Source organism: Pan troglodytes, chromosome 13 (assembly GCF_028858775.2).
Source record: "Pan troglodytes isolate AG18354 chromosome 13, NHGRI_mPanTro3-v2.0_pri, whole genome shotgun sequence".
Lineage (NCBI taxonomy): Eukaryota > Metazoa > Chordata > Mammalia > Primates > Hominidae > Pan > Pan troglodytes.
Window position 1 is genome coordinate 63,445,447 of NC_072411.2, and position 27,905 is coordinate 63,473,351.

The 27,905-nt window shown below is 40.6% G+C and overlaps 2 protein-coding genes and 1 long non-coding RNA gene across 7 annotated transcripts in view; 2 read left to right on the forward strand and 1 right to left on the reverse strand.

Moving 5' to 3' along the window:
- The window catches only part of PSMD14 (proteasome 26S subunit, non-ATPase 14), a 105,181-nt gene extending 91,731 nt beyond the window's left edge, over positions 1 to 13,450 (forward strand). For all 4 annotated transcript variants that reach the window (XM_515855.6, XM_009443578.5, XM_054679078.2 and 1 more), the window contains 2 exons: positions 10,570 to 10,632; positions 13,035 to 13,450. In XM_515855.6, coding sequence (XP_515855.2) covers positions 10,570 to 10,632; positions 13,035 to 13,133 — 162 coding nt within the window. In that variant the 3' untranslated portion in view covers positions 13,134 to 13,450. The remainder of the gene's footprint in view (positions 1 to 10,569; positions 10,633 to 13,034) is intronic.
- Positions 1,703 to 25,171, reverse strand: LOC107973809 (uncharacterized). Its single transcript, XR_002942825.2, has 3 exons — positions 25,083 to 25,171; positions 24,461 to 24,565; positions 1,703 to 1,982 (listed from the first exon to the last, which is right to left on the reverse strand). It is a non-coding gene; the product is annotated as an uncharacterized LOC107973809 (long non-coding RNA).
- On the forward strand, positions 17,561 to 27,593 carry TBR1 (T-box brain transcription factor 1). Of its 2 annotated transcripts, XM_001150172.6 has the most exons (6): positions 17,580 to 18,842; positions 19,416 to 19,570; positions 19,931 to 20,052; positions 20,624 to 20,782; positions 21,927 to 21,988; positions 25,090 to 27,593. In XM_001150172.6, the coding sequence occupies exons 1-6, from the start codon at positions 18,151 to 18,153 to the stop codon at positions 25,946 to 25,948; spliced, it is 2,049 nt and encodes a 682-aa protein (XP_001150172.1). In that variant the 5' UTR covers positions 17,580 to 18,150; the 3' UTR covers positions 25,949 to 27,593. The 2 variants fall into 2 exon arrangements, with proteins under 2 accessions (XP_009441854.1, XP_001150172.1); XM_009443579.5 differs by lacking the exon at positions 20,624 to 20,782 and having other exon boundaries at positions 17,561 to 18,842.
- The last annotated feature ends 312 nt before the right edge of the window (positions 27,594 to 27,905 follow it).

The following is a 27,905-nucleotide window of genomic DNA, read 5'->3' on the forward strand; positions in this document are numbered from 1 at the left end:
TGTTGGATGCCAGTTAGGTCCTAAAGTAAAAGAAGGTTAGAAAATAATTAAATTCTTACGTCCCAAGTTTTCAGTTTCAAGTCTGAATTCCACACAAATTCTGCTTGATTATTATTAGTCATTTGATTTTTTTCTAATTACTGAACCACAACACCCACAGTTCTGTTACTCCAAGTCTCCTAATTTATTCATGCGGAGATGCATCTGCTATTTTTTTTTAATTTTGATAATGTTTGATTACATATTTGTAAATGAATGTGCAGGTGAAAAAATGAATTGTGAAGAACATTTTAAGAATAGCATAGAAACAAAAATTTGCCTTTTTTTCCCCAAGCATGTAGTGCTATAAATTTGGAGATCTGACAGTTTACTGTTCAGGTAGAAATACTGACCTTCTTAGTAACCTGAAAGAAAGTTTCAATATTTCTTTTATATGCTTACATATGAAATATGTAAATATACAATTACATTTGGTTTAATACAGTAGCTATATTAAATGGAGAAATCTCATTTGGTAGTACAATATGATAAAAACAACAGATATAAATATTGGGGAAAACAGGTAAGATGATTATTATTTGGATATGATAGAATGTGTTTGCAATCAAACATAAAAATCTAAGAGAATAAACTTAGAAAACTCTTAGAACTGTTTTAATCGAATTATGTAGGTGGTAAACATAGTTATATAAACTGAAAACAGTCGAAAAATATAGGCAAATCAGTTCACAGTAGCATCTAAAATTATAAAAATATTCAGGAATTAACCATCACAAGAAATGTAAATGTATAAGTGTGTATGACCTTTGTGAAGAAAATGAAAAACATTTGTAAATAAATTGGGACATACCATGTTTCCAAATGGGAAGACTTAGTATTGTAAAGCTGCTGTCAGGCTTCCCAAAGGTTACTATAATTCTAGTAAGAATATTAACGTGAGCTTTGAAAAATTTGATAACATGACATTAAAGTTTATCTTCATAAAATAACAACTAACATTTATTGAGTGTTTGTTACGAGTCAGAATGGAAGAAAATATTTTTACCTATAACACAGAGTGAGCTAGTATCCAAAAATGCATAATATTCAGAGAATTCCTATAAAATATTTATTTTATTTTTGTTTTTTATTTCTGTAAGTTATTGAGGAACAAGTGGTGTTTGGTTCCATGAGTAAGTTCTTTAATGCTGATTTGTGAGATTTTGGTGCACCCATCCCTTGAGCAGTATATACACTGCACCCAATTTGTAGTCTTTGCCTATAAAATATTTTTTTAAAATGAGTTGAGCAAAAGAGAAAACTCACTGAAGACAAATGGTATATAAACATGGAAAAGTTCTAGCCTTTTTAAGTCGTCAAAAAAAGTTAAAATAAATAGAAAAATATTTTTTCCTTTTAAATAAAAAAGAATTTTTTTAGGAAAATATACCACTAGTGGGAAAGTAATTGATACATTTTTGGAGGCCGTCTTTCAGTTTTAAGTGCATATAACTCTTTAAACCACATGTTCTCTTTAAAGGATTTATTATGAAAAATAAAATTTCACAAAAACATACAGAAATATCTACAACCTGCTGTTAGATGTACAAAATTAAATTGTATAACAATGTTAAAATAATTCCTATCACGTTATCTTCTCTCCCTTTTTCAAAAGTATCTCTATCTTGCATATATGTCAACATATTGTGTTGGTAACAGTGTGTGTGAGGCGGGAGACTCCTATACTTTATGTAACGCCTGAATTATTTTCAGTTTTTGCATTAAACAAGTAATACTTAGATCTAAGGTTGTGTTAGCTCAAAATAACAATGGCTTAAACAAGGTAGAAAGGTATGTCTCATATTTCAAGTCCAATATAAAACTTCAAAGACATTAGAGACCCAGGTTCCTTCTATCTCTCTGCTCTGCTTTGCTTGTGTTGGCTTTCTTCCTTTAGGTCACCTCATGATTCATTGTGATTGCGATAGCTTCAGGCATCTCATCTGGGTTTCATGCAACAGGAAGAGAAGAAAGGGCAAAAGGGGGATAAATCAGTTTCCTTTCAGGATCCTTTCCATAAGTTCCACACAGCACTCCTGATTACAACCGGCCCTGGAACTATATGGATTTGAACTGTATAGGGCCACTTATACATGGATTTTTCTCATAAATATATTAGAATCTTTTTTGAGATGTACAGCAATTTGAAAAAAACCTCAAACTGCATAGCCCAGAATTATTATTATTTTTTTTATTATTAAAGACAAGGTCTCACTGTGTCACTCAGTCTGGAGTACAATAGCATGATCATGGTTCACTGTAGCTTCCACCTCTTGGGCTCAAGCAATCCTCCTGCCTCAGCCCCCCAAGTAGCTGGGACTACAGGCATGTGCCATCATGCCTGGCTAATTTTTTGTAGAGATGGGGTTTCACTCTGTTGCCTAGGCTGGTCTTGAACTCCTGGGCTCCAGCAATCTGCCTGCCTTGGCTTCCCAAAGTGCTGGGATTACAGGCATGAGCCAAAGCACCTGGCAGCCCAGAAATATTGAAAAAAAAAAACAAAAAACAAGGTATGTCACAAACGCATAAAATATAGGAGACACTAGTCTGTTTTATCATTTGCTACCATAAAACATACACTAATCTACTATAAAATAAAAATTTGTCAAAACGTATACATACATAGATGTACATGGCACCATTCTCAGTTGAGAAAGTTGAATTGCTTGATATGTGCTATAGATAGAGGTCTGCAGCTGCTGTTGCCTGCCATTTCAGACAGGCAATTCACCTTGTAAACAGATAATGTAAACTTATTGTATTGATAAATAAGTACGGTACTGTAAATGTATTTTCTTTTCCCTACACCTTTCCTAATAACATATTCTTTTCTCTAGCTTACTTCGTTGTAACAATATAGTATATAATGTATATAACATACAAAATATGTGTTAACTGTTTATATTATCAGTAAGGCTTTCAGTCAACAGTAGGCTATTAATAGTTAAGTTTGAGGAGAGTCAAAGTGACATACAGATTTTCACCTGTGACGGGTTAGCACCCATAACCCTCATCCCCATTTGTTCAAGGGTCAACTGTACATCTCATTTGGCAGAACGTAGTTAAATGGACACAACTAGCTGCAAGAAAGCTTATGCAGTGTGTGCAATGTGGTCTTTTAGCTGGGGTCATTGATACCTTTAGTAAAATCAGAGCTATGTTACAGCAGAAGAAGGGGAAGATGGACATTAAGAAGGTGACTGTCGGATTCTGCCATAGAAATTTTTTCCAACAACCTTAACTACAGTTTCTCTTATATACATATATACACACACAAGCACATGTGCACATACATATATGATCTTTATTGTTCATCTCTATTTCATGTAATTACATTTTGAAATTGAATTCTCTGTGAAATTTTTATGAAGCAACTATGTTGTTTAGGGCCACTTAATCATGCATTTGACATTATTATTATTATTATTATTATTATTATTATTATTATTCAGGTTGTATCAGTGAAAAGTAATGATTTCCCCAATTGCCATGAATGTTTCTTTGAGGTCTTTGGAGATACATAGGACTGTGTTTAAGCCCCAGTGTCATTGCTTATTGTGTGTATGGCTAGAGGCAAGTCAGCCTCTCTGAACTGTGTTTCCTTATCTCTAAAATGAGGTTAAGGATTGTGATATATGTGAAGTATCTGGCACATGATAGGCATTTAATAAAATGATAGCTACAACCACTTCTGATGTTATTAATATTCTTGACTCCTCTCTCTTTCTCACATCTACTCAATCAGTAAACCATTCTGACTAAATTCTTGAATTAATCTGCCTCTTCGCATTGCCAGTTCCATTGCCTTACCTCCTAATTGGTTTGCTTGCATCTCCAGTCTTTCCCATTCAAATCAATTTTCCATTCTGTAGAATGATCTTTCTAAAATGCATATTGGTCATGCATCAAAGAAAACTATTTAAAAAAAGAGAAAAGACAACCTACAAAGTGGGAGAACGTTTTTGCAAATCAGGTATCTGATAAAGGTCTAATATCTAGAAAATAGAAAGGCATGTGTTGTGGCACATGCCTGTAAGCCCAGCACTTTGGGAGGCCACAGCAGGAGAGGATCATCACTTGAGCCCAGGAGTTCAAGGCCTGGGCAACATAGAGAGACCCTGTCTCTACACAAACACACACAGAATTAGCTGGGTGTGGTAGCATGCACCCGTGGTCCCAGCTACTCAGGATGTTGAGGTGGGAGGATCACCGAGGCCCAGGAGGTCAAGGCTGCAATGAACCGTGATCATACCACTGTACTTCAGCCTGGGCAACAGAGCAAGGCTCTGTCTCTTAAACAAAACAAAACAAAACAAAAATGAAAAGAAAGTATACAAGAATTAAAAACAGGAAAAAAAAAAAAAAGAAACTATAAAGAACTCTTGCAATGCAGCAACAAGAAGACAATCCAGTACAAAATTAGGCAAGGACTTGGATAGAAATTTCCCAGAGAAGATATGCAAATGGTTACAAACACATAAAAAAGATGTTCAATCAATTATTGGTCATTAGAAAAATGCAAATCAAAACCACAATGGCTACAATGGCTAGAATCAAAATAATGAAAAATAACAAGTGTTGCCAAGGGTATGAAGAAATTACTAGTGGGGATATAAAATGGTACAGCCACTGTGGAAAACAGTTTGGTGGTTCCTCAAAAAGTTAAACAGACAGTTCCCATGTGACCCAGCAATTCTGCTCATAAGTATATACCCAAAAGAATTGAAAATAGGTATTCAAACAAAAAGCGTGTATATGAATGTTCATAGTAGCACTGTTCACATTAGCTAAAGTTGGAGACAATCCAAATGTCTATCAGTAGATGAGTGGATAAACAAATTGAGGTATGTACTTACAACATACTATTACTCAGTCATAAAAAGGAATGGAGTGCTGATACATGCTACTACATGGATGGACCTCTAAAACATGGTAAGTGAAAGAAGACAGATGCAAAAGGCCACATATTATATGATTCAATTTATATGAAAAAAACAGACTAGGCAAATCCATAGAGACAGAAAACAGATGTGTGGTTGCCAGGGACTTAGGCAAGGCAGGAATGGGGAAGTAACAGCTTAATGTGTACTAGGTTTTCCTTTGGGGTGATGAAACGTTTTGGAATACAGGTGATTGGGGCACTAAATGTGATTGAATCGTACACTTTAAAATGGTTAATTTTATGTTATGTGAAATGTACCTCATTTTTAAAAATGCAAATTGGTTCATGTCACTACCTTGCTTTTAAAAAGCCTTTGATGACTGACTTCTCATTGCCTTAGAATGAGGTCCAAACCCCATTTGGCTCCTGCTTGCCTCTGTTGCTTTATTTCTTATCACTGTTATGTCATTGAAATACTGAGTAATTTGCAGTTCTTCTAACTTATAATGCTTTTTCTTGCTTCCTGGCCTGAAGCACTCCTTACTACTATATTCCCATCCCCACTCTTTTTCATTCAATTCTCAGCCTAACCCTTTCTCACTTTTGAGACCCTCACCATACCACCAAATGAGTGCTATTTACTCCTTCTTTATATGCCAGTAGAACTTTGTTCTTCTATCAAATGAATTTAAATTTTTTTTTTTTTTAAGGGACCAGGTCTTGCTCTGTTGCCTAGGCGGGCTGCATGATATCATCATAGCTCACTGCAGTCTTGAACTCCTGAGTTTAAGCAGTCCTCTTGCCTCAGCCTCCTGAGTAGCTAGGACTCCAAGCACTCACCACTATGCCTGGCTATTTTTTTTTCTCTTTTAAGATACAAAGTCTTGATGTGTTTCCCTAGGTGGTCTCAACCTCCTGGCCTCAAGTGATGCTTCCCCCTCAGCCTCCTGAGTAGCTGAGATTATTACAGTTGTGAGCCACTATGCCCAGCCTAATTATTACTTTTTAATTTCCTGGTTTTACAGCTAGTCTATAAGCTCTGTGAATTCAGATATTGTCTCATTTTATCTTTAGTACACTGCCAGATAAATGGTAGATGCTCAATAAGTATTTATTAAATGAATGAAATTATGCTATACTTGTATTTTTCTACCAAAAATGTAACTTTATTAAGTGGCCAATCATAAGCACTGTTATTAACTAATATTAACATAATATAAACTAAAATTTAAGGAAATGCAATGTCCTCTAAGGGGCACCTTTCTTCCTAATCTTCAACTGTTCTCTGTCATGGCACCCTTTGCCCCTCTCCCTTCCTTGAGGCTAACTGGATAAAATGTAACCTCCTATGTCATTGATCATTTCCTTCCACCTGCCTCCAGTATTCTCGGAGTCATAACCTTTTCATGACAGAGTATGGCGCTGATGACAATTTGCTGTTTCCAGCTTGTTAAAAGAGATGAGTGATTTATTTTCTTAGTGCACTGAGTCTTGCATCTCTTTCAGTTATTTTCCTTGTCCTCTTGCCTTCACATCATACCTTTGAACTTCCGAAGTCTCTTCTCTTTACTTCCATGGCCATACATTCCCATGGTTCCCCTGACTTTTTGGCAACTACACACTCTGTTGCCTTTGCTATGAGCATTTCCAAGATTCAGCCCTTGCCTTTCTGCTCTTCTGTTTTTATACCTTTCTTTAAAAGTCTGTTTTCATAGTTTAGCAATGCCAACAACTTTGAAATCTCTTCATTTCCTCTCATTTGAAATGTATTATCATCTCCACTGTCTGAGACCTTTCCAGTTACATGTTCATTACTTCAGATGCTGCTGTTCAAGAGTCTACCTACTTTCTACCCTACTTGTCTACCCTACTTTCTACTTTTTCATGACAGTTCCCTCTACCAATTTGGTTATAACTGACACTCATTTTTCTAGGCATCATGTAGGTTTGAAACTTTGGACTCATCTCTTGCTCTTCTTCCACATCCAGCCATTCTCCCATGGTTTTTCCCTTTCCCTGTTACTACTAAGTATCACATGATGTGTTCCTCCCTAATGCATTCTTTATACTCTCATCCTGACTCTCCCTCTGTTTCCCCAGGTGATCCACAAGAAAAAGTTAGGTACATTTACTTAACCCCTATGTCCCCATCGTGCTTTGTGCACACTCCTTTTTTGTATGTTTTACACTGCATTATGATTTGAGATTTATGGGCAAGTAAAGCGCAAATGTGAGCTCCTTGAGAGCAAGAAGAGTTTGAAAAATTCCTTTTATGCTAGAAATTTTGCTGGAATTAACATATGAAGTGTAGATTAACTTCTTTATTGAGATGTTTTAAGGATTCAGTAAATTATTTGTAAAATCATGCCTATATTGATGTTTAATTAGTGATGGTAGTAGAAAAACTAGTTATAATGTCTTCATATAACACATAATATTGTTTATATAGTCAATACTTTAAAAATCATGAAAGAAGTAAAATACATTTTTTTGAAATCCACTAGCAGTTATGCATTGATTGCTTAATAGTGAAAAATTAGTATATGCCATTTTAGCAGTTTGTGCTGTCTTATGTAAAAATTGCCATAATGGTGATATTAAAAAGATATTTAAATGGGATCATGGCATGTTATAGTGTGAACACAGTTAACATGTTAATGTGGGAAAAAGAAACCAAAGAAATAGTGAAAGAAGTATGATGTGGAATAAGAGAGATACAGGGTGGCAAAAGCAAAGGCTAAGGGAATAGAAGAGAAGACAGATGTTGGAGTAGCTCTAAGTATGTTCAGAAAGTTAAAAACAACAACAACAAAAACAACAAAAAATCCATTGGAATTGACCTCCTGGAGATCCTTAAGAGTGTTAGTGAAGTGCCAAAGATCCCATCAGTGTTTGTAAAAGGGTAAATAAAGTGATGGAATTTGAGATACAGATTTTCCATATAAGAAACTTGACCATTAGCAGAAAAAAGAGAATGAGGTTAATAGGTTTAGTAAAAGCCTCTGTAAGATAGGGGATACATTGGAGGGGATTATGATCACATAACAGACCAAATTCCAAGGATTTCTTAGAGCTGTGCAGACCGTGCATGATGGGATAGCCATCTGGGGGTCTTTGTTGATAAACTGTTAAAAACGTTTCTAGTGTGAATAGCCACAAACATTTTCAGTGCTTTTTTGTTGGTTGAGTAAACCGAAGAGCATGAATGCAAAAGCAAAATTTGACGCCAAATCACAGAAGTTGCCATAAACACAGAAGTTCCCTAGTGAGGACACTGCCTGTGCCTGAATTTCATTTGTTTCTGCTGCAACCATTTCTTACGTTTTTCCTGGTAACTAGCCAGATTAGAACTGTGAATGAAGACAAACTGGTCTTGCCCAGATGGTAGATGAGATACAGGTAACTTGGGTAGATAGAGAAAATATTTAGGCATTTGATTTGGAATATCTTAGAATTGAAGAGATATGCTTACTCTTTTGTCATGGGGGTTTGCAACCTTAGTATATGCCTAAATCTACAGCTGCTCCTCATTTCCCAGATGGCATCTATGGCTGGGAGTACTTTTTACCATCTGTACTTCTCAAAGAGTTTGTGAACTCTCTCTTTTAATTATTGGGAATGGAAAAACTAATTGGTAAAGTGGGTAAATTATGTAAAAGATTTTTAAAATTTGAATTAGCGCTTTTTATACTTAACCTTTCAAATAAGATCAGTACTTCAAGTCCTTTTTGACCTTCATCGTTCATTGTCTATCTACCATCTTTGTTGTTTGCAATATTCTGCAATACTCCCTAATAACTGTTTTGTACATGGATTGGTATTTTGAGCCAAATTCCAAAATTTTTGCCTCCTTACAATACTGTAGTAAGTACTGTTGTTGGCATGTACCCAGAACAACTAACACTGAATGGGTATGGAGTACAAACTTATGTGAATTGTTCCATTCATCTAAGTGCTTTTAAGTCAATAAAGTATAGTGTCACAATTTGTGAAAGTAATTTAGAAAAACATACTCTTAATATGTTTTGTCAATGTTTCCATTTATGTAAAACATTGAATAGTGGGAGAAGCAATTTCCCAGTTAGGAAATACTTTTATAACTGAAAATAATAGAGTGACATCTGACTCTGAAAATGAGCATATTCTCTGTCTAGATTTGGCATGTTATTAACTTTTTCTTCTTTCGGGCTTATGAGTCATAAATGCATTTCCTAATGATGTGTTGTAAATAAGTATCCTCTGATAATCAGTAGATACAATACCTATTCACTATCTTTTCTCTTTAGGCAGGTTCTACTGGGGAAAATTCTCTAGATAGTTTGTCCATTTATAAAATTAGACACTTGCCATCTTTGCTCATTTTCAAGTTCTCTGTTTACAAAACTATTAAGAAGGTGTGAAATGCAGCCAAACTTCCCAGTTTATGGGGAATGTCTGATGATTACATTTCCTACATGTTCATTGTTCGCACATGAAGAAATTTGGCAGCTGTGAGATAATAAAGTTCAGAGTATCCAAATCTAACCCTCACTGGGATTTTGGTTCCCTGCTTTCTGCCACCACCATCTCACCCCCTTTTGTAACTCTTTTTGTGGTAAATGCTGTGTTGGCATTTCTTAAGGTTAGTGATCCTTAAATTTTCTTGTTTTTTTTTTCCATTTATCAGATGCTATGAATAAATCATAGATTAAAAGTTCACCTGATACAGAGTCTTGTCTTCAGGCCATAACATACCCAAACTGTTAAGATTTCTTATGTGTGAAATTCTCAATAAAGAGGTTTTATATTGGTGCCATTATTGGGAGAGGAGGGCAGTAGTGGTAGCCAATCTAAATGTTATAATTATTTCAGAATTACTCTGCCAGAAAGTTATGATCATACATAGAAGAGTTTGCAGCTAACTTTGAAAGTAGTGGAAAGTGGTTTTCATGTATTGTTTGGGTTAATTTAATTTTGATTATATTTGGTTTTTAGTTCAGGTAATTTTTTTGTTGAAAACTTCAAATGACAATTTCTTCATGGTTACTAAAGATCACTCATGTGGAGTAGTTTCAGATTTTTTTCTGAATACACGTATTACTTTTAGAGATGTAAAGATGTGAAATTACTAAGAGAGAAACCCATGTGATTTGTTTAGTGGATCAAAAGTCGGTAGCTCCTTTGATCCTAAGTGCCACTGATAGTTAAATAGATACTGAAGCTATGGGCAGGCTGGATTGATAAGAAAAAAGGAGACAGAGAAATGGGAAATTGGGAAAGAACTGTGCAAATAGGAAAAGGAGAGAGCAACAGAACAGAATTAGTTAGTACCACAGTGCCGTAAGTGCCACCTCAGGTACTTCCATCTCCCATCTCCTGAAGAATTCAGTAACAGTTTGCAAATGGTCAACACAATCATTTAGTGATCTGGTTTGATATTTTCAATACTTTCTGTGTATTTCTTGTCTGTTTTCAAAATGATGATGCTGATAGTTTTTATTGCCCTGAAGGTTATTCTGAAGTTTAGCATAATTTTATTTGTTCAGTAAATTATTTGAATAAAAGTTGTATGAATGAAAATTCTGGTCATCATTATTTTTGGTGATTATCCTGCAGTGGGAATAGAGGATTTATAATTTTAAACTCTGTCCTTTGTGTTTCATTCACAGGCTGTAGAAGAAGAAGATAAGATGACACCTGAACAGCTGGCAATAAAGAATGTTGGCAAGCAGGTGAGGTGTACTGTTAATAAGTTATGCAGTTGCATAATAACATGTTCTTATAGAGTTAAAACTGTTTTAGGGCCTATATAATTTTTTTCCTGTCCACTCTATGTTTTTCTTCTGTCATGTAAATGTGATACTAATTGTAAAGGTCACTAAATTTATTTGATGTCAGGTTCTCTATAGAGAAGTAAATCACAAATACCTAAGAGATATTATCGTCAGTGAAAATAATTTACTAGGAACAAATTAGGACACTTGTATCCTGAATTAATTTTTTAAGTATTATTTTTACCTACAGATAAATAAGATAATAGAAGGGTAGATTTATTTCATGTGTAACAAGTTTTGTTAATCATGTACTTTATCAATATGTAGGTAATATTCCTGAGAAAGGTTAGAGCCTTATTGGGTTATACTGAGTGAAGAGAAAGGGCTTTAAGTATTTGCTCTTTCACTTTTCTAAGATGAAATATATATTTTAGTCTCTATTATCTGAGGGTGGGGGAAGACACCAACCAATTAAAGGAATCTACAGATTAATTAGACTGTTTTTTAAAGAATGTTGATTACATTTTTTCCCCATTTCATGGAACATGGTTATCATATTGCTGATGTTGGCAGAATCTTGATATTTCAGATGCAAGACACTAAGCTGTCTTTGCTTTCAGCCATCCTACCATATGCTCTGATCCCATCACATCTCACAAGCTATGTAGGTTTGGGCCAGGACCATTCTTGGATGGGAAATCTCTAAGAATCACCCAGCTGCCACAAGAAGTAATGTAGATAACTGAGGGAAGCGTGTTACCAATTCACTATAAAATGAATTACTCCAACAGAGCAGTAGGGGCAAAGGTCTGACTTTATCATATGTCATAAATGAGAAAATCAAATTTCACTACCTTCTAAGTATTACGTTTAAAAACAAGTACCCTCAAAAAGCAAAATGAAATACAGTTCATTTTATTTTCTCATCTTATGTGATATCACCCTTGTTATCTTTTCCACTGCTTATTTTAATCATAATACTAGATCACCAACTTGGAGCCTTATACTTTATAGAATTCAGTAACTGTTTTTTGAATAAATGCCTTTCCAAGGCCATAGTTTCTTGATACAGATTTAAAGCAGCAAATAAAAGGTCTAAATACAAAATGAAACTGAAAAATATGTAATTGGCAAAGTTTAATAATCATCAGAATCATTTTTAAAAATATAGTTATTACCTCACTGGTTTGGCCTACTGCATGGCAAAAGCAAAACTGTCTGTAATGGAATTAAACCAATATCTTTTTTTCTCCTGCCAGTGTTTCTCAGTGTTTTTCACCTAAAATGCCCTAAGACTTATTTCTGAAATAAAAAATATATTGTAGTCTAGTCACTTGAAATTATTTGTAACATGTTGTATCTCTGGGTTGTTTAAAAAAAATAGTGTATTAAAATAAGGGTTAGAAAAGCATGGCCAAGAAATAATTCCAATAATGAACATTTGTTTAAAGTTAGGAGTCTTGGGTATTTTAACAATAATCGTAAGAATATAATCCTTTAAATTATAATTTTTCTATTGTGTATAATATACATTCCTTATTTCAAAGCTCTGAAATTTTGCTCAAATACTTAATTCTGCCTAAAACATAAATACATACTAAGCATTTTAATTTAAATTACTTTATTACAATACAATTTTAAGCCTCCTTTTTAACTCAGTCTATTGCAAAAATAGATTTGATCAGGTTTAAGTTAAAGGATTGCACCTATATAATTTGCTATGATACATTTTTTTCAAAATAGCTACATGAAACATTCTTAACATTTTAGAATTGATCCAAATTGTATTTAAATTCTTCAACTACAAACGGCAACTTTTGATCCAAGAATATTTTCTGAATCATTTAAAGCACTACTCTTGAAATATTAAACTTGTACAGAATTCTGATTTTTGCTATTATAAAACATAGAAGAAGTGCTGAGAATTCACACTGAACTCTTACCCTTTGGTATGTCCGCTTTGAATTAAGCATTCTCTCAGACATTCAAGATATATGAATGGTAGAGAATATACACATATATTCAGACAGGTATACATATATAAATGAAATTTTTAAAAAAATCAGATGATTGTGAGCTGTATAGAATTCCTTGTTACTCCTTATAAAAATCTCTGGTACACAGTCATTGCGTTGTATAAATCAAGCTTTCATTGTGTAATCTATTATTTTATTAGCTACTTAACTTTCTGATTTAGAAATTCTAAGAATGTAACAATATACTAGTAAAGTTAAATTGTAAAATATTTAAGTAAGGTCTGGCTTTCTTTACTAGTTTCATCAGCTACTGAAAAAAATTTAAGTAATTTATCTACCAGTAATATGGTTCTGTTTTCTCTTTCCTCATTTTTGTTCTTTTAGGACCCCAAACGTCATTTGGAGGAACATGTGGATGTACTTATGACCTCAAATATTGTCCAGTGTTTAGCAGCTATGTTGGATACTGTCGTATTTAAATAAAGCAATGAAAAACGCTATTAATGATGCCTTCAGTGTATATTCCTCTGTTGTTCCTAATGCTCAAAATCAAGGGACCTCTGAAGGTGTACTTGGCTAAATGTAAGACATCTGGCATCATTTGCAGCACTGTAACACCTTCAGTCTCAGTTGTGCGATTACTTCTGTTTCTTTAGTCAGGGTCTTTGCAGATTCTAAAGTTATACATGAATACATCAAAGTGGACAAATTTTGTTAAGATCCCATTTAATATTTGAAAAAATCAGTAGCACAAATATATTTTGATTGTCACTTACAAAATAAAATACATTTACAGTCTATGCCTCCTGAGGTCTTTTTGGCAATGGGTGGGATTGATGGAATAACATTTGACAGTGGTCTAGAAATCTCACACAAAGATATGTTTCCGTTTGCATTTTAAGATCTTATAACACATAAAACATCAGTGTGATAACAAAATTTCACAAATGTATAATGATTTCCATTAATGAGTGGCTACCTAATTAGTGAGTAACTCAGAAAAAATGTTGACATTTTATTAGCATTTGTCATAAGCTAAATATTGTATACTCACTATCTTATAAACATACTTTTAGGATTTTGGAAGAGTACATTTACAAAGAAAAGGGAGCAATTTTAATTTAGACTTTATCATGTTTTAAAAGAGTACATTTCTACCAACAGTTTTGAAACTGGGAATTGGCTACTGCAAACTCTACTGGACTTTCATCTAAAATAACCACAGAAAGTATATGTCTAAAAAGCAAAATGAGAAAAGTAGTCATAATGTGAGTTTAAGCTTATAAGCAATAATTTTGCTATTGTTTGGTCTCATCTTTTCTAAATTAGGACTACCCAGTTTTCTAATAGAGGAAAAAAATGGCAAATACCAACTTCTAATGTGATGTACAAAAGTAACTGCCCCTGTTATTACTTACGGTTCAGAACCATACTGATTATACCATTTGTATGGCAAAAGATACAGAGACAAAGATCTAATTCTAGTCTGCACCCTTGTGAAAATATGGTGAGAGTATTACTGTAGCTTCATTAAAGGAATGTTTTACATGGACTTGCAATTTAACTTAACCTACTAGAACTGTTATGAGTGCTGTGATAGATCAAATTACTGTCCTACTGGAACAAGTCTAGGCTCTTATTGGTTCCCTAGTGAAGTTACCAGAAACTGAAGGTCAAAATGGCTTAAATTCCCAGTATGTTTCACAGTATCTTTTTTGGTGGAGTAAGAAGTATTCTGAGCATTTCTTGCTTGTCCTGTGGTTTACTGTTTCAGATATAGTGACAGTATATTTTATGTAGGACATGTAATATGTATTAATTTAAGTTGTTGGGATTACATTTAACCATTTAAAATTAAAATATAAGTGGAAGTTAGTGAAAATTTCTTTTGCCTAATTCAAACTTGTGTGCAGGCTTTTTGGATATGATTTTTCCCTTTGCAAATAAGATTCTATAACTTATTTCACAGATGTTGTTAATGAGTGCTAGTCAATGAGTTTTTTGGGGGTACAGTGCCCTCAGAAGAAGGCCTTAACATTTCAAGAACTATTCTCAATATTTGGGTTGAAAGGGTTTTTTTGTTTTTGTTTTTGTTTTCTACTTAGTCCTCTGAAAATATCCTGAGTCCTGTGACTGGAAAGGCTTACCTTGCCTGTTTTTTGCCCTTATTTGATCACCCCATCTTCCTGGACTCCCTATAGCCACACACCACTTACTCTCACTTAGTTCATGTTGGTGACATTCCCAGTTTCAGAACCTTGTCAAAATCTTTGCTAGCAAAAACCTACATTACTTTTTGTAGATTTGGAGTCGATCAAAATCAAGATGCCCTAAGAGGCAAGGCTCAGTGAACACCTTTGTCTTGGAATGTACAGCTATTTTCGCAGCAGCCTGATGTCCCAGGCCCAGTTAGGCACTGAAAAGATGCATTTAATCACAAACTTAGTAAGCTGTTTAAGACTGTATATGTATGCGCGCACATGTGCACGCAATTACCCCTCCATCATGCAGAGGTAAAGCAGCTCTGGAAACAAAACTGTTTGTCTCTAGTGCAGAAATGTCCCTGCTTTTCTCTCAGACTAGTACGGGGGCACTGAAAGCTCCGGCCTCACTATTCAAAGTGTCATCTGCCTGGACCAATAGCATCTGGGTCTTATGGAAATTCGTTATATATACAGAAAGCAAGCCCCACCCCAGGCCTATTGAATCATAATAAAGAATCCTGGTGTGGTTCATATACACTTTAAGGTTTGAGAAGCCCTGGCCTTCTTTTAGAAGTACGGTTCACAGGCACATGTGATTCTGAGGAAAGCCTTCATTTTCCTTAGTATATATAAATTCAAGGCATAGCCTATATGTGAGCAATCACTGAATTTGGTACTGATAATCCAAAGTGGGTCAGAGAGCACATCAATTCAATTCCTTAAAAACTCTGAAGGAGGTGCACTCTTTCCCTTTTCTATCCTTTAACACCTTAACATTTCAATTTAGCATTAAAAAACAAAAAAACAGTTTAGGGTGTTGAGAATGGCAAAGCCTCAAAAAGAGCCCAGGTGATGTCTCACCTCTACACATTTAAGGCTCTGTCCCACTGAGAACGGAGGAAAGTACTGTCTTCCGAAGCACCGGAGGGAGAGGCACTCAGGGACAGAGAAGTTGAAGACGGAGAAAGAAGGAAACAAAAGTAGCCAAAAGTAGTCAAGAGGTCAAAAGCCTCTCATGAGGGCAAATGGCGGTAGAAGGTCAAGGGCAGAAAAACAAGTGTCAAATGGCATCCCCTACTCCCCTCCCCCGCACCCCAACGATTCAACAGCTAAGACTGCTTGTTTATGAAGCTTCCTGGCCAGGAGCTGAGGTTTGCTTTCGAAAGGAAAAATGGGTCTGGCTCTCTTTTTATCCCAGAAAATTGTCTCGGCTTTAGTCTGGGACATCTGGTCAACAACCTGCCCTGCCCAGGCCGCCAGCGCAGGGCCTTGCCCGCGGCGCGTTGATGGAGGCCGCAGCTGGTGCCCCCTGCAGCCAAGGCGCTCAGCCCGCCTGGAGGGGCGCAGTCTCGGCTCAGCGCTGACCGCTCGGCCCACCGAGGCGCAGCTCTGAAAATGCACCACAGTGGCGAAGCGGCGAGTCTGGTTAACCCGTCTCCGCCCATGCTCAGGACCCACCCAATGTCCCCAGGCGCTGCTCTCACTCCGGGAGCTGCCCCGGCCCGGGTAGGACAGACGCGCTCGCTCGAAGCCAGAGGGTCCCCCGGCTGAGGTGCCCAGGCCGCTCCTCCAGCCCGGGAAGAGCGTGTGCCCCTGGGGTCTGCGCCAGACGCAGCTCACCCCTTGCTCCTTCAGTCTCCCGGGCGGAGCCCGCCCTCGGGCCGGCCAGCTCTCGGGGCCGAGCGGAGCTCTGGGCGGCGCTCCTCCTGCTCATTCCCGCGCGGCTCGGCGTCCGGGAGGAAAGCCGCGGGAGGGCAGGTCACTGAGCGCCGGGCCGCGGGAGGCAGCTTTGGGCGGATAAAAAGCCTCTGCCGCTCTTGGCCCTCTGGCTCAGGCCGAGGGCTGGGCTCCTCTGTAGAGCCGGTGCTGGGAGACTTCCTCCCTACACCTCGGGGTCTCTTCGGGCCTCGTGCTATTTATTTGTGCCAACATCTTTTTAAATTGGTTTTTTTCTATTCCTCTTTAGATTCTTTTTCCTTTAAAATTATTGGCATGGATGCTTTTTCTCCCCTCCAGATTATATAAACATTAAACACACACGTACACACACACACACACACACACACACGTTTTCAGTAGCGATTACTGTGTTGACACCACTTCCACTCTGTCTCCCCAGATCAGCGCTTCTGACGAGCCCATTTGCACGGGGACTCGGCCCTCTCTTTTCCTGGCGAGGCTTTTGAACCTGTCGCCAAGCCAGTACCTCAGAGAGAAGGCAATGCAGAGGGACGAGAAGGATGCATGGCGCCTGCCCCCAGTTAGATGTTCTTCAGATAATCTGCAACCAAGTGCGCTGATAAAATATTTAATAAAGAGCCGGTAAACATCACTGCAAATACATTAAGGCATTTCAGCCCGACAGCTTATGATTATTTCCAAACTTAAAAAGGAGATCATAGATTGTCACTGTTTCTGTACTCAACCAAGAAACCGAACCTTCCTGAGGTGGGTGGATTGGTGGGTGAGTTGCTGCTTTTCGCCCCCTCTCCTCCCCCCTTCTGCTTGTCGCTGTGGCTCTCAGCAGCAGGGATTTATTTATTTATGTTTGCAGTTTAAAAGGTGGGGGTGGGGGCGCCGAGGACATGTAGGATCTGCTCACAAAGCACCAGCTCAGGTGTTGTGTGCTTTTGTATTAGCTGGAAAAGACAGACTCTGGAACTTTTACAGGGCGAGAAGAGGCCACCGGCTCGCGCTTTGTATACTTTGCACTTGAAATCGTTACATTCAACTGAATATTTGGCTCATTCAGATCCGAAAAGTCTCCTAGCATCGTCGAATTCCCTCCTCCGCCCCTCCGCTCTAAAGGGGGGAAGGGGGGGAAGGTAGGAAATGTTTAGTAAATTGCACATCTTTGAATCTTCCTAAAGCAGTGGTCACAGAGCTTAAAGGTGACACAACAGTGCTCACGTAAACCAACACACATTCCCCACCCCCCAAGCCAACAATAAAATCATCCCCTTCAATTTGCCATGATCGTCGCTACCAGGAGCCAGGTGATTATCCTAATTAATGTCTATCTAATTAAATTACTGTCAGCAGCTAACCAATGGCAGGAGCCGTTTCATCGGCTGCACAAGCAGCAAGATCAAAAGTGAGCCTTTTCTGATTGCTGCATAGTGTCAATTGGCCAATCTCTTCTCCCAGGGAAAAAAAAAAAGTAAATCAAACCTTTGAGAAGCATTTGCTGGTTGAAGTGCTTTCTGTCTAGTGAGGGGGTCTGTGGATTTCTAGTTTATGATAAATAGGACTTTAAAAACCAGGGACGGGAGGGCGAGTGTTCAGGTTCTAGAGCTATGCAGCTGGAGCACTGCCTTTCTCCTTCTATCATGCTCTCCAAGAAATTTCTCAATGTGAGCAGCAGCTACCCACATTCAGGCGGATCCGAGCTTGTCTTGCACGATCATCCCATTATCTCGACCACTGACAACCTGGAGAGAAGTTCACCTTTGAAAAAAATTACCAGGGGGATGACGAATCAGTCAGATACAGACAATTTTCCTGACTCCAAGGACTCACCAGGGGACGTCCAGAGAAGTAAACTCTCTCCTGTCTTGGACGGGGTCTCTGAGCTTCGTCACAGTTTCGATGGCTCTGCTGCAGATCGCTACCTCCTCTCTCAGTCCAGCCAGCCACAGTCTGCGGCCACTGCTCCCAGTGCCATGTTCCCGTACCCCGGCCAGCACGGACCGGCGCACCCCGCCTTCTCCATCGGCAGCCCTAGCCGCTACATGGCCCACCACCCGGTCATCACCAACGGAGCCTACAACAGCCTCCTGTCCAACTCCTCGCCGCAGGGATACCCCACGGCCGGCTACCCCTACCCACAGCAGTACGGCCACTCCTACCAAGGAGCTCCGTTCTACCAGTTCTCCTCCACCCAGCCGGGGCTGGTGCCCGGCAAAGCACAGGTGTACCTGTGCAACAGGCCCCTTTGGCTGAAATTTCACCGGCACCAAACGGAGATGATCATCACCAAACAGGGAAGGTAATACAACATTTTTGGCTGCCGCTGCTCTAGGCGCAGCCGGGGACAAGTGCACCTAGGCTGTGACTGCCGCGGCAGCGACGATTTGGGGTCGGGAGCGGAGTGGAAGGCGCCCTAGAGTTGGCTAGTTTTGGAAAGGGGGAAAGTGGAAGGGATAACCGCCACGGTGATGTTGGTGGGGAGGACCCCGTTCTAGGAACGTAGTGGGAGAGCCAGTCAGTGGCCAGAGGAAGGCAAGAAAAAGGAAGAGCCCTGGCCAGCGGCTGGGCGATGGGAGGGACGCATCAACACTGGCATGCACGGACAGGTGGAGACGCAGGTCGCCAACCTCGCTCTCCACCTGGGCAGTGATAACTGCCACCTTCCCACTCCAGCTCACCCGCCGCTCTCCCTGATTTGGGTTGCACTTCTTTTCTTCTCCCACCACCCTTTTTCTAATCCAGCAAATATTCGCCTATTTGCTGCAAGTACAAGTTTTGCTTTGCTAACTGGCGCCCCGCTTCTTGCATTTAATCTTTAACATTTATGTTTCTTTTTTCCTTGTTTTCTCCCCCCACCCCTTAATTTAAATAGGCGCATGTTTCCTTTTTTAAGTTTTAACATTTCTGGTCTCGATCCCACGGCTCATTACAATATTTTTGTGGATGTGATTTTGGCGGATCCCAATCACTGGAGGTTTCAAGGAGGCAAATGGGTTCCTTGCGGCAAAGCGGACACCAATGTGCAAGGCAAGTCCTTCCAATTAACACATTTTCTTGACACTTATTTAGGTGAGAATGATTAATTAAAGCCTTTGTGGACTGGCTCGAGCGACTTTTAAAACGATCGGCCAATGACTTCTAAAAGGAAACGAGGGGGACAGGGGGACAGACTGAGCTGCGAGAAGGGGGAGGATTATGCAAAAGCTATTTTAATCACCCCCAGTTAATAGGAAGAAAGAATGGCCTAAAAAAGCCCCAGTTAATGGGCTTCACGGTGGAGTAAGGTGTGTGTATGTGTGTGTGTGTGTGTGTGTGTGTCCTACGTGGTGAGGAGCTGGGACTGGGCAGTGCCAGGGGCATATGTAAACAATGTATTTCTTTCTCTAGGAAATCGGGTCTATATGCATCCGGATTCCCCCAACACTGGGGCTCACTGGATGCGCCAAGAAATCTCTTTTGGAAAATTAAAACTTACGAACAACAAAGGAGCTTCAAATAACAATGGGCAGGTCAGTGGCTCAAGCGCTCGTGTTTTCTCTCTCTCTCTCACCCCTTCCTCCCTGATATCCAGTTCATCAGTGTAAAGCAGCATATGGAACTGGATACATGTTTCTTTGCTTCATTAAAAAGACTTAAAAATTGTATTTCCACCCTCCAAATTTATATTAAATCTGTAAAGTTGTTCTCATTGGCAACACCTCCGTCGGCCCAATTTTGGAGTGCCCGACCTTCCCAAGTACTAATACTGATTGATTTTGAGAAGAAACCCCACAAGATCTGCAGGTTGTGGAAATCTTTGTTCCTCCTTACAGGAGGACTAGGAGAAGGGCCCTGAGGATCGGGCGGTCGGCTTCCCCCTTTTTTCCGGTGCCCCGGCTTATCTTCGCTCCCAGAGGTGCGAAAGCCGGTCTGCCTCAGCCAGCCAGCCGCCAGCCAGGCGAGTCCCGCGGTCAGTTAGCCTGGGAGGCGGGCTGCAGGCTGCCTCCGCCGGCCCGGGCGCGCAGCCGGGCGCACACAGCCACGCGCACAGCGACCGCGTTAACACGCCACCCGGCGCTCCCCTTTCTTCCCGCCGGACAGATGGTGGTTTTACAGTCCTTGCACAAGTACCAGCCCCGCCTGCATGTGGTGGAAGTGAACGAGGACGGCACGGAGGACACTAGCCAGCCCGGCCGCGTGCAGACGTTCACTTTCCCTGAGACTCAGTTCATCGCCGTCACCGCCTACCAGAACACCGATGTAAGGAGACCTAGGGGCTGGGGGCGAGGCGGGCGGCACAGACATCTCTCCCACCCTCTCACATTCTCCCGCCATGCAAGGCTAGGGTACTAGCAGCGCTAACATCAGCAACAGCTGGCTCCGCTGTGCGTTTTAAGGCCTAGGGCTCGAGGCCTGCCCACGGCACCTTTCCTAAATACCAAGCCGGTGGGAAAAAGCTTTCTATTTGTTTTCGTCGCTGGTCACCCGGGCCACCTTTGAGGTGGCCAGGATTTCTAAAGACTCTTCTTTTGGGAGTTTTAATTTGGGCTTTGAACTAGAACAGATTAAAATCTACTTTAAAAAAAATTCTCTCTTTCCTTTAGAAAACAAGCAGATTTCCCCGTGCATTTTATTCTTGGCAAGCTTTGGCATCTAAAAAAAAATTTCTCTCTCTCTCTCTTTTTTTCATCTCAGAACTGATGGCTGAAATGAACAAACATCACTGTTCTGGGAGATCAAAAGAACATACACATTCATATATGTGAAAACTACAATAAATCAAATCACTGAGGGCTATGGATTGAGCTTTCTAGCACTTGAACCACTTCTGATTTTTCAAGTTTGCAAAAACTGATTTTAGTGGCTGATTTGACTACTAGGAGTGATAGGGGTTTTTGTGTTTGTTTCTTTTTTTTACTTAAATGATAATATCAGAAATTAAAACATGCTTTTAAATCCAACTTGATTTTAAAATGCAACTTGTGGTTTCTCAGGTTGTGAGTCAGAAGCGACAAACGTTTTAAAATATAAAATACTTAAAATAGTCAACATTTAGTGATGAATTCAAGTTCTCCTTAAAGATTTTTGTCTGAACAAGTGCACTGTGTGTAACAAGCATTTTTAAAATGTGAGTTTGAACAAATTTAGAAAACACAGGAGAGCTAATTGAAAGCAGTTCTTTGGCTATAGGTATCATTAATTTAAACATGTTCCTCATAACTTTCATGATACTTTCTCTTTTTTTCCTTTCCACTCAATCCCTCAAATTTTTCAGTTAGGAAAACCTTGCTATTTAATAAATTGTAGGCCTTAAGCCCCTGTAAAAGTGGCAGATGATATATTCTCAAACACCCAGTCTTCACGTATAAAAGGTGAGATAACATTCATTTTTTTTCTTTGCCAGATTACACAACTGAAAATAGATCACAACCCTTTTGCAAAAGGATTTCGGGATAATTATGACACGTAAGTAATTTTGTATCTTCCTTTTCAAATAGCTGTGGCATTGGGCTTTAGGTCAAAGGTGGATTATTACGTACAAGGATTTTGAAAGCTGGAATGTGTGAAGACAAGGTTGTTTTAGAGGACTTCTTCTTTCTTCTTTCTTCTTCCTCTTCTTCTTCTTTTTTTTTTTTTTTTTTTGGTTGGCTCCCCTTCTCTCTGGTGACCTTGTGGCTTGGTACTTGTGTGGTTTTTGGTCAGAGGTTTCCTCCACCTAATTTTAACTTTCCTGTGGATTACAAAGTTGTTGGCGGGCCTCTGGGGCTGGCTGGCTGGCTGGGGAGGCTGCCCTGGTCTCGGGTGCGAGTACTGTATGTGGCGCTGCAGATGCTCAGCTCAGATTGTCTATGTCTGTCTGAAACGGGCAATTCTGCCTAAAAGTGCATGTGGCTCCTCTGGCAGTTGTTAACAGTCTCTTAGCATATGCGACTTTTATTTACCCATTTCCAAGTTTTGTATAATAGCATTTCCTGTGCAAGTTGGCTACGGACTGAATACAAATGTGCACCCACCACAGGCGAGTTCATGAGCAGAACCGCTGTTACGGTCATTTTAGGCTTTCGGAAAGATTCAGACGGTGTTGCTGTGTATTATTTATAAGCTTCAAAAGAAAAACATTTCCTCTTTGTTTTGTATCTAGGTGTGTTTTAATTAAACATGCTGGTGCCCTTTTCTTTAGGCCTCCCTTACCTCCCTCTTTTCTATCAAAAGGCTGTTCTCTGGGGGCAACAGTAGGTGTAAACTGAATGCTTTCTGGGCTTGTTCTGCAATTCTCACTCAGGGTCCATAGTGCCTAAGAGTTCAGATAGTGTTATCAATCTAAATCTGGATTGTGGGGTTCCCCCACGTTTTCTGACCATAAAAGGAAAGGGTACATACATCTTAATTTCGTGGCTTACATTGAGCGCCGGAGACAGAGCTAAAAAGTTGAAGCTGCCTTTGACTAGCATAGATTAAATGTGTGGAGAAAGAGACAAGTGACTGCCTCTATTCCATCTCCAAGCAGATACCAATCATCCCTCCTGATATTTTCTAATAATTTAAAAGAGAGTCATTGATATTACTGCCTATAACCACCATATATATTCTTCAAAAATACTCCAAAGGAAGCAAGTCTCATCAATATGATTCCCCAGAATAAAAACTTGGCTACTCTATTCCTCACAATCTAAAAAGGTGTGCCCAGCACAGTGGAAAGTATATGGCTCAAGAGACTAGAGATGTTAGAGGAGAGTCCTGTAGATTTTGAGATTTTAATTCTGTTGTGAACATCTGTTCAAAAGCATTTTATTTTGCACAAATCAATTCAGTAATCCCAAGTGGGTGGGACCTGGATAGGCATCCAAACTGTATCTTTTGCAGACTGCTTTTTTCTTTTTAAAATATTGTGGTGATAAACAGAGAAGATATTTGCACCTTGCTAGTTATGTTCCCTTCCTGCCTCCCTCTACTTCTCTTATTTGAAACTGGAATTCAATTTCAGAAGGGAAATTTTGTGCACTAAACAGAACGGACCTGAGCAGCCACAGCAAAACTCTCACATGCCCCTCCTCCTCTGGCTGCCTTCTGTTGGAAAAGCCAGTCCTCTTTGATCTTAAATCACTTTAAATCTTTCATAAAAGCTTCTTTATCTATACACACACACACACACACACACACAAAAACCCTGAGATTTTTAGGGGACAGAGAAGAGTTGAGTGGTTCATGACACTCTTCCTTTCCCCTTTTACGTTGGTTACTTGGACATGGCTCAATTTTGGAGAAAGAGGGAGAAGTATAAGGGTTCATGGGGTACTAGGAGCTTGCTTGGCCACTCACCAGGGAATCTCCTCCCCAAAGGATTAAGGTCTGACAAGACTGAGGCTCTCCTTCAAAACAGTCTGTTGACTAAAGATTAAAACATTTATGTGTGAGCTAAATAAAAAGGGAGGCATGTGTGCATGTGTATGAGAAAACACTTCTACCAATCTTCATCCAACCCTTGGTTTCCTCTCAATTCTAATGGGATTTTCTAGGCCCAGGGCCTAAAGTTAATCTTTGATTATTTTATCTAAGGTAATTCCCAACAACACAATCACTGTCGGTGGTTGGGCAAGTTATTTAACTTCCTTTTGCCTCAATTTCCTCATCGGTAAAGTGGGATAATAAAAGTTACCTAGCTCACAGTGCCTGGCATATAGTCGAGCTCCGTAAAGGTTAGCTATTATTAGTGGTCCATTGCATGGAGTAGGCTGATAAGTGCACTGTAGGTTTGCCCCGAAGTTTCTGCGGGTAACGGACCAAAAGCTAGGAAAAGAAGGTCAGAGTAAAGAACACCTTTTCTCTTAAGAGAATATTTCTGATTGATGACTACTGTTTCAGAGTAGTAATTCTTGTTTGTATTAGTAGAGGTGGGAGTGAAAGTTTCACACAGGGGAAACAATAGACACTAAGTACCTTGGAGGCTTCCAGCAGCAAACCTCGGGTTCCAGAACACGGGTGAAGGCCAGTCTTTCATGATTACTGCGTGCGCGGCTTTTTCCTAGGGGTTTCTGAAACAATCTAGAAAAAGGAGAGATATCACCTGAACAATCAAATGGACACAGGAGGTCTTAAAAGGGTGGAGGAGTGAGTACCTTGCTTAGAAATTTCACTCATAAACTGACCGCAGAGGAAAGGCCCACTGGGCAAAGAGCATCTTACTCCCTAGGTAAATCTGCCTTAATGTGCACACATATGTTGGAGAAGTGGGATGAAAGTCCTTGCTTGTGCCCCTCTCTCAGTACCCCAGTACACTTGACGAGAGAGAGCAAGAGAAGAGGGAAGTCGTTCCCTTGATGGTCTGTATCTTGCTCAGGTCCCTGCATAGACAGATTGGCTCCTTTATAATTCCATGATTTATTTTGGGAATGATAGAGGTCTGTGGCCTCTTGTATTCTCCAGGAAATCCTGGACTGCAAGTTTGTAGATGGAGGGTGTGGGGGTGGGCGAAAAGTGGAGGTGGCCTTCCCTTCTGCCCCCACCCCCACCCCAAGGGACCTCCGCGCCACCCCTCGGCTCTCTCTCTCTCTCTCCCTACCCCGCAGGATCTACACCGGCTGTGACATGGACCGCCTGACCCCCTCGCCCAACGACTCGCCGCGCTCGCAGATCGTGCCCGGGGCCCGCTACGCCATGGCCGGCTCTTTCCTGCAGGACCAGTTCGTGAGCAACTACGCCAAGGCCCGCTTCCACCCGGGCGCGGGCGCGGGCCCCGGGCCGGGTACGGACCGCAGCGTCCCGCACACCAACGGGCTGCTGTCGCCGCAGCAGGCCGAGGACCCGGGCGCGCCCTCGCCGCAACGCTGGTTTGTGACGCCGGCCAACAACCGGCTGGACTTCGCGGCCTCGGCCTATGACACGGCCACGGACTTCGCGGGCAACGCGGCCACGCTGCTCTCTTACGCGGCGGCGGGCGTGAAGGCGCTGCCGCTGCAGGCTGCAGGCTGCACTGGCCGCCCGCTCGGCTACTACGCCGACCCGTCGGGCTGGGGCGCCCGCAGCCCCCCGCAGTACTGCGGTACCAAGTCGGGCTCGGTGCTGCCCTGCTGGCCCAACAGCGCCGCGGCCGCCGCGCGCATGGCCGGCGCCAATCCCTACCTGGGCGAGGAGGCCGAGGGCCTGGCCGCCGAGCGCTCGCCGCTGCCGCCCGGCGCCGCCGAGGACGCCAAGCCCAAGGACCTGTCCGATTCCAGCTGGATCGAGACGCCCTCCTCGATCAAGTCCATCGACTCCAGCGACTCGGGGATTTACGAGCAGGCCAAGCGGAGGCGGATCTCGCCGGCCGACACGCCCGTGTCCGAGAGTTCGTCCCCGCTCAAGAGCGAGGTGCTGGCCCAGCGGGACTGCGAGAAGAACTGCGCCAAGGACATTAGCGGCTACTATGGCTTCTACTCGCACAGCTAGGCCGCCCCTGCCCGCCCGGCCCCGCCGCGGCCCGGACCCCCAGCCAGCCCCTCACAGCTCTTCCCCAGCTCCGCCTCCCCACACTCCTCCTTGCGCACCCACTCATTTTATTTGACCCTCGATGGCCGTCTGCAGCGAATAAGTGCAGGTCTCCGAGCGTGATTTTAACCTTTTTTGCACAGCAGTCTCTGCAATTAGCTCACCGACCTTCAACTTTGCTGTAAACCTTTTGGTTTTCCTACTTACTCTTCTTCTGTGGAGTTATCCTCCTACAATTCCCCTCCCCCTCGTCTTTCTCTTACCTCCTACTTCTCTTTCTTGTAATGAAACTCTTCACCTTTAGGAGACCTGGGCAGTCCTGTCAGGCAGCAGCGATTCCGACCCGCCAAGTCTCGGCCTCCACATTAACCATAGGATGTTGACTCTAGAACCTGGACCCACCCAGCGCGTCCTTTCTTATCCCCGAGTGGATGGATGGATGGATGGATGGTAGGGATGTTAATAATTTTAGTGGAACAAAGCCTGTGAAATGATTGTACATAGTGTTAATTTATTGTAACGAATGGCTAGTTTTTATTCTCGTCAAGGCACAAAACCAGTTCATGCTTAACCTTTTTTTCCTTTCCTTTCTTTGCTTTTCTTTCTCTCCTCTCTCATACTTTCTCTTCTCTCTCTTTTAATTTTCTTGTGAGATAATATTCTAAGAGGCTCTAGAAACATGAAATACTCAGTAGTGATGGGTTTCCCACTTCTCCTCAATCCGTTGCATGAAATAATTACTATGTGCCCTAATGCACACAAATAGCTAAGGAGAATCCACCCAAACACCTTTAAAGGATAGGTGTCTGTTCATAGGCAAGTCGATTAAGTGGCATGATGCCTGCAAAGCAAAGTCAACTGGAGTTGTATGTTCCCCCCACCTTCTAAATAGAATAGCTCGACATCAGCAATATTATTTTGCCTTATTTGTTTTTCCCCAAAGTGCCAAATCCATTACTGGTCTGTGCAGGTGCCAAATATGCTGACAAACTGTTTCTGAATATCTTTCAGTACCCCTTCACCTTTATATGCTGTAAATCTTTGTAATGAATACTCTATTAATGATATAGATGACTGAATTGTTGGTAACTATAGTGTAGTCTAGTGAAGATGAATTGTGTGAGTTGTATATTTTACTGCATTTTAGTTTTGAAAATGACTTCCCCACCACCTAGAAACAGCTGAAATTTGACTTCCTTGGGAGAACACTAGCATTAATGCAAGTAAGACTGATTTTCCCCTAAGTCTTGTTATATTTGATAAGGAGCATTAATCCCCCTGGAAATAGATTAGTAGGATTTCTAATGTTGTGTAGCAAACCTATACTTTTTTGTATTTAAAAATTAATGTGAAATATGCATCATACACAATATTCAATCTAGATTCCAGTCCATGGGGGGATTTTTCCTAATAGGAATTCAGGGTCTAAACGTGTGTATATTTTGGCTCTTCTGTAAATCTAATGTTGTGATTTTTATATTTGTTTCGTTTTGTCTGTGAACTGAATAATTTATACAAGAACACACTCCATTGAGAAACGTTTTGTTTTTTGCTCGTTTGTATCGTCTGTGTATAACAAGTAAAATAAACCTGGTAAAAACGCTAACTATGGTGTTTGAAAGCAGTTTACAGTTTGAAAATAATTTAATTATTATAGGTGATGATATTTAAGGGTTAAGGAAGACTAGCCCGTCCCCACTCCAATATGGGCAGCCTGTTTAACGGAAGCCACCTCCCATTCCCCCCTTAAATTTGTTTTATAGTACTTCCAGGAGCTACTTTTTTCTTCTTATTTATAATTATTTAGCTACCTATGAGCCAAGTTTCACTTTTCTGCGCTCATTTTCTTTTTTCAGGAAAACATATGCACTTTTCTCATCATATTTATCTGATTCTCTCTGAAGTTGGAAATAATGCG

What these genes read in the sequence shown, in the direction of transcription:
- TBR1 (XM_001150172.6), top strand. Translation starts at nt 18,151, where the DNA reads ATGCAGCTGGAGCACTGCCTTTCTCCTTCTATCATGCTCTCCAAGAAA. An exon ending in ATCATCACCAAACAGGGAAG is followed by an intron (nt 18,843 to 19,415) that starts GTAATACAACAT and finishes TAATTTAAATAG; the next exon opens with GCGCATGTTTCCTTTTTTAA. An exon ending in AGCGGACACCAATGTGCAAG is followed by an intron (nt 19,571 to 19,930) that starts GCAAGTCCTTCC and finishes TTCTTTCTCTAG; the next exon opens with GAAATCGGGTCTATATGCAT.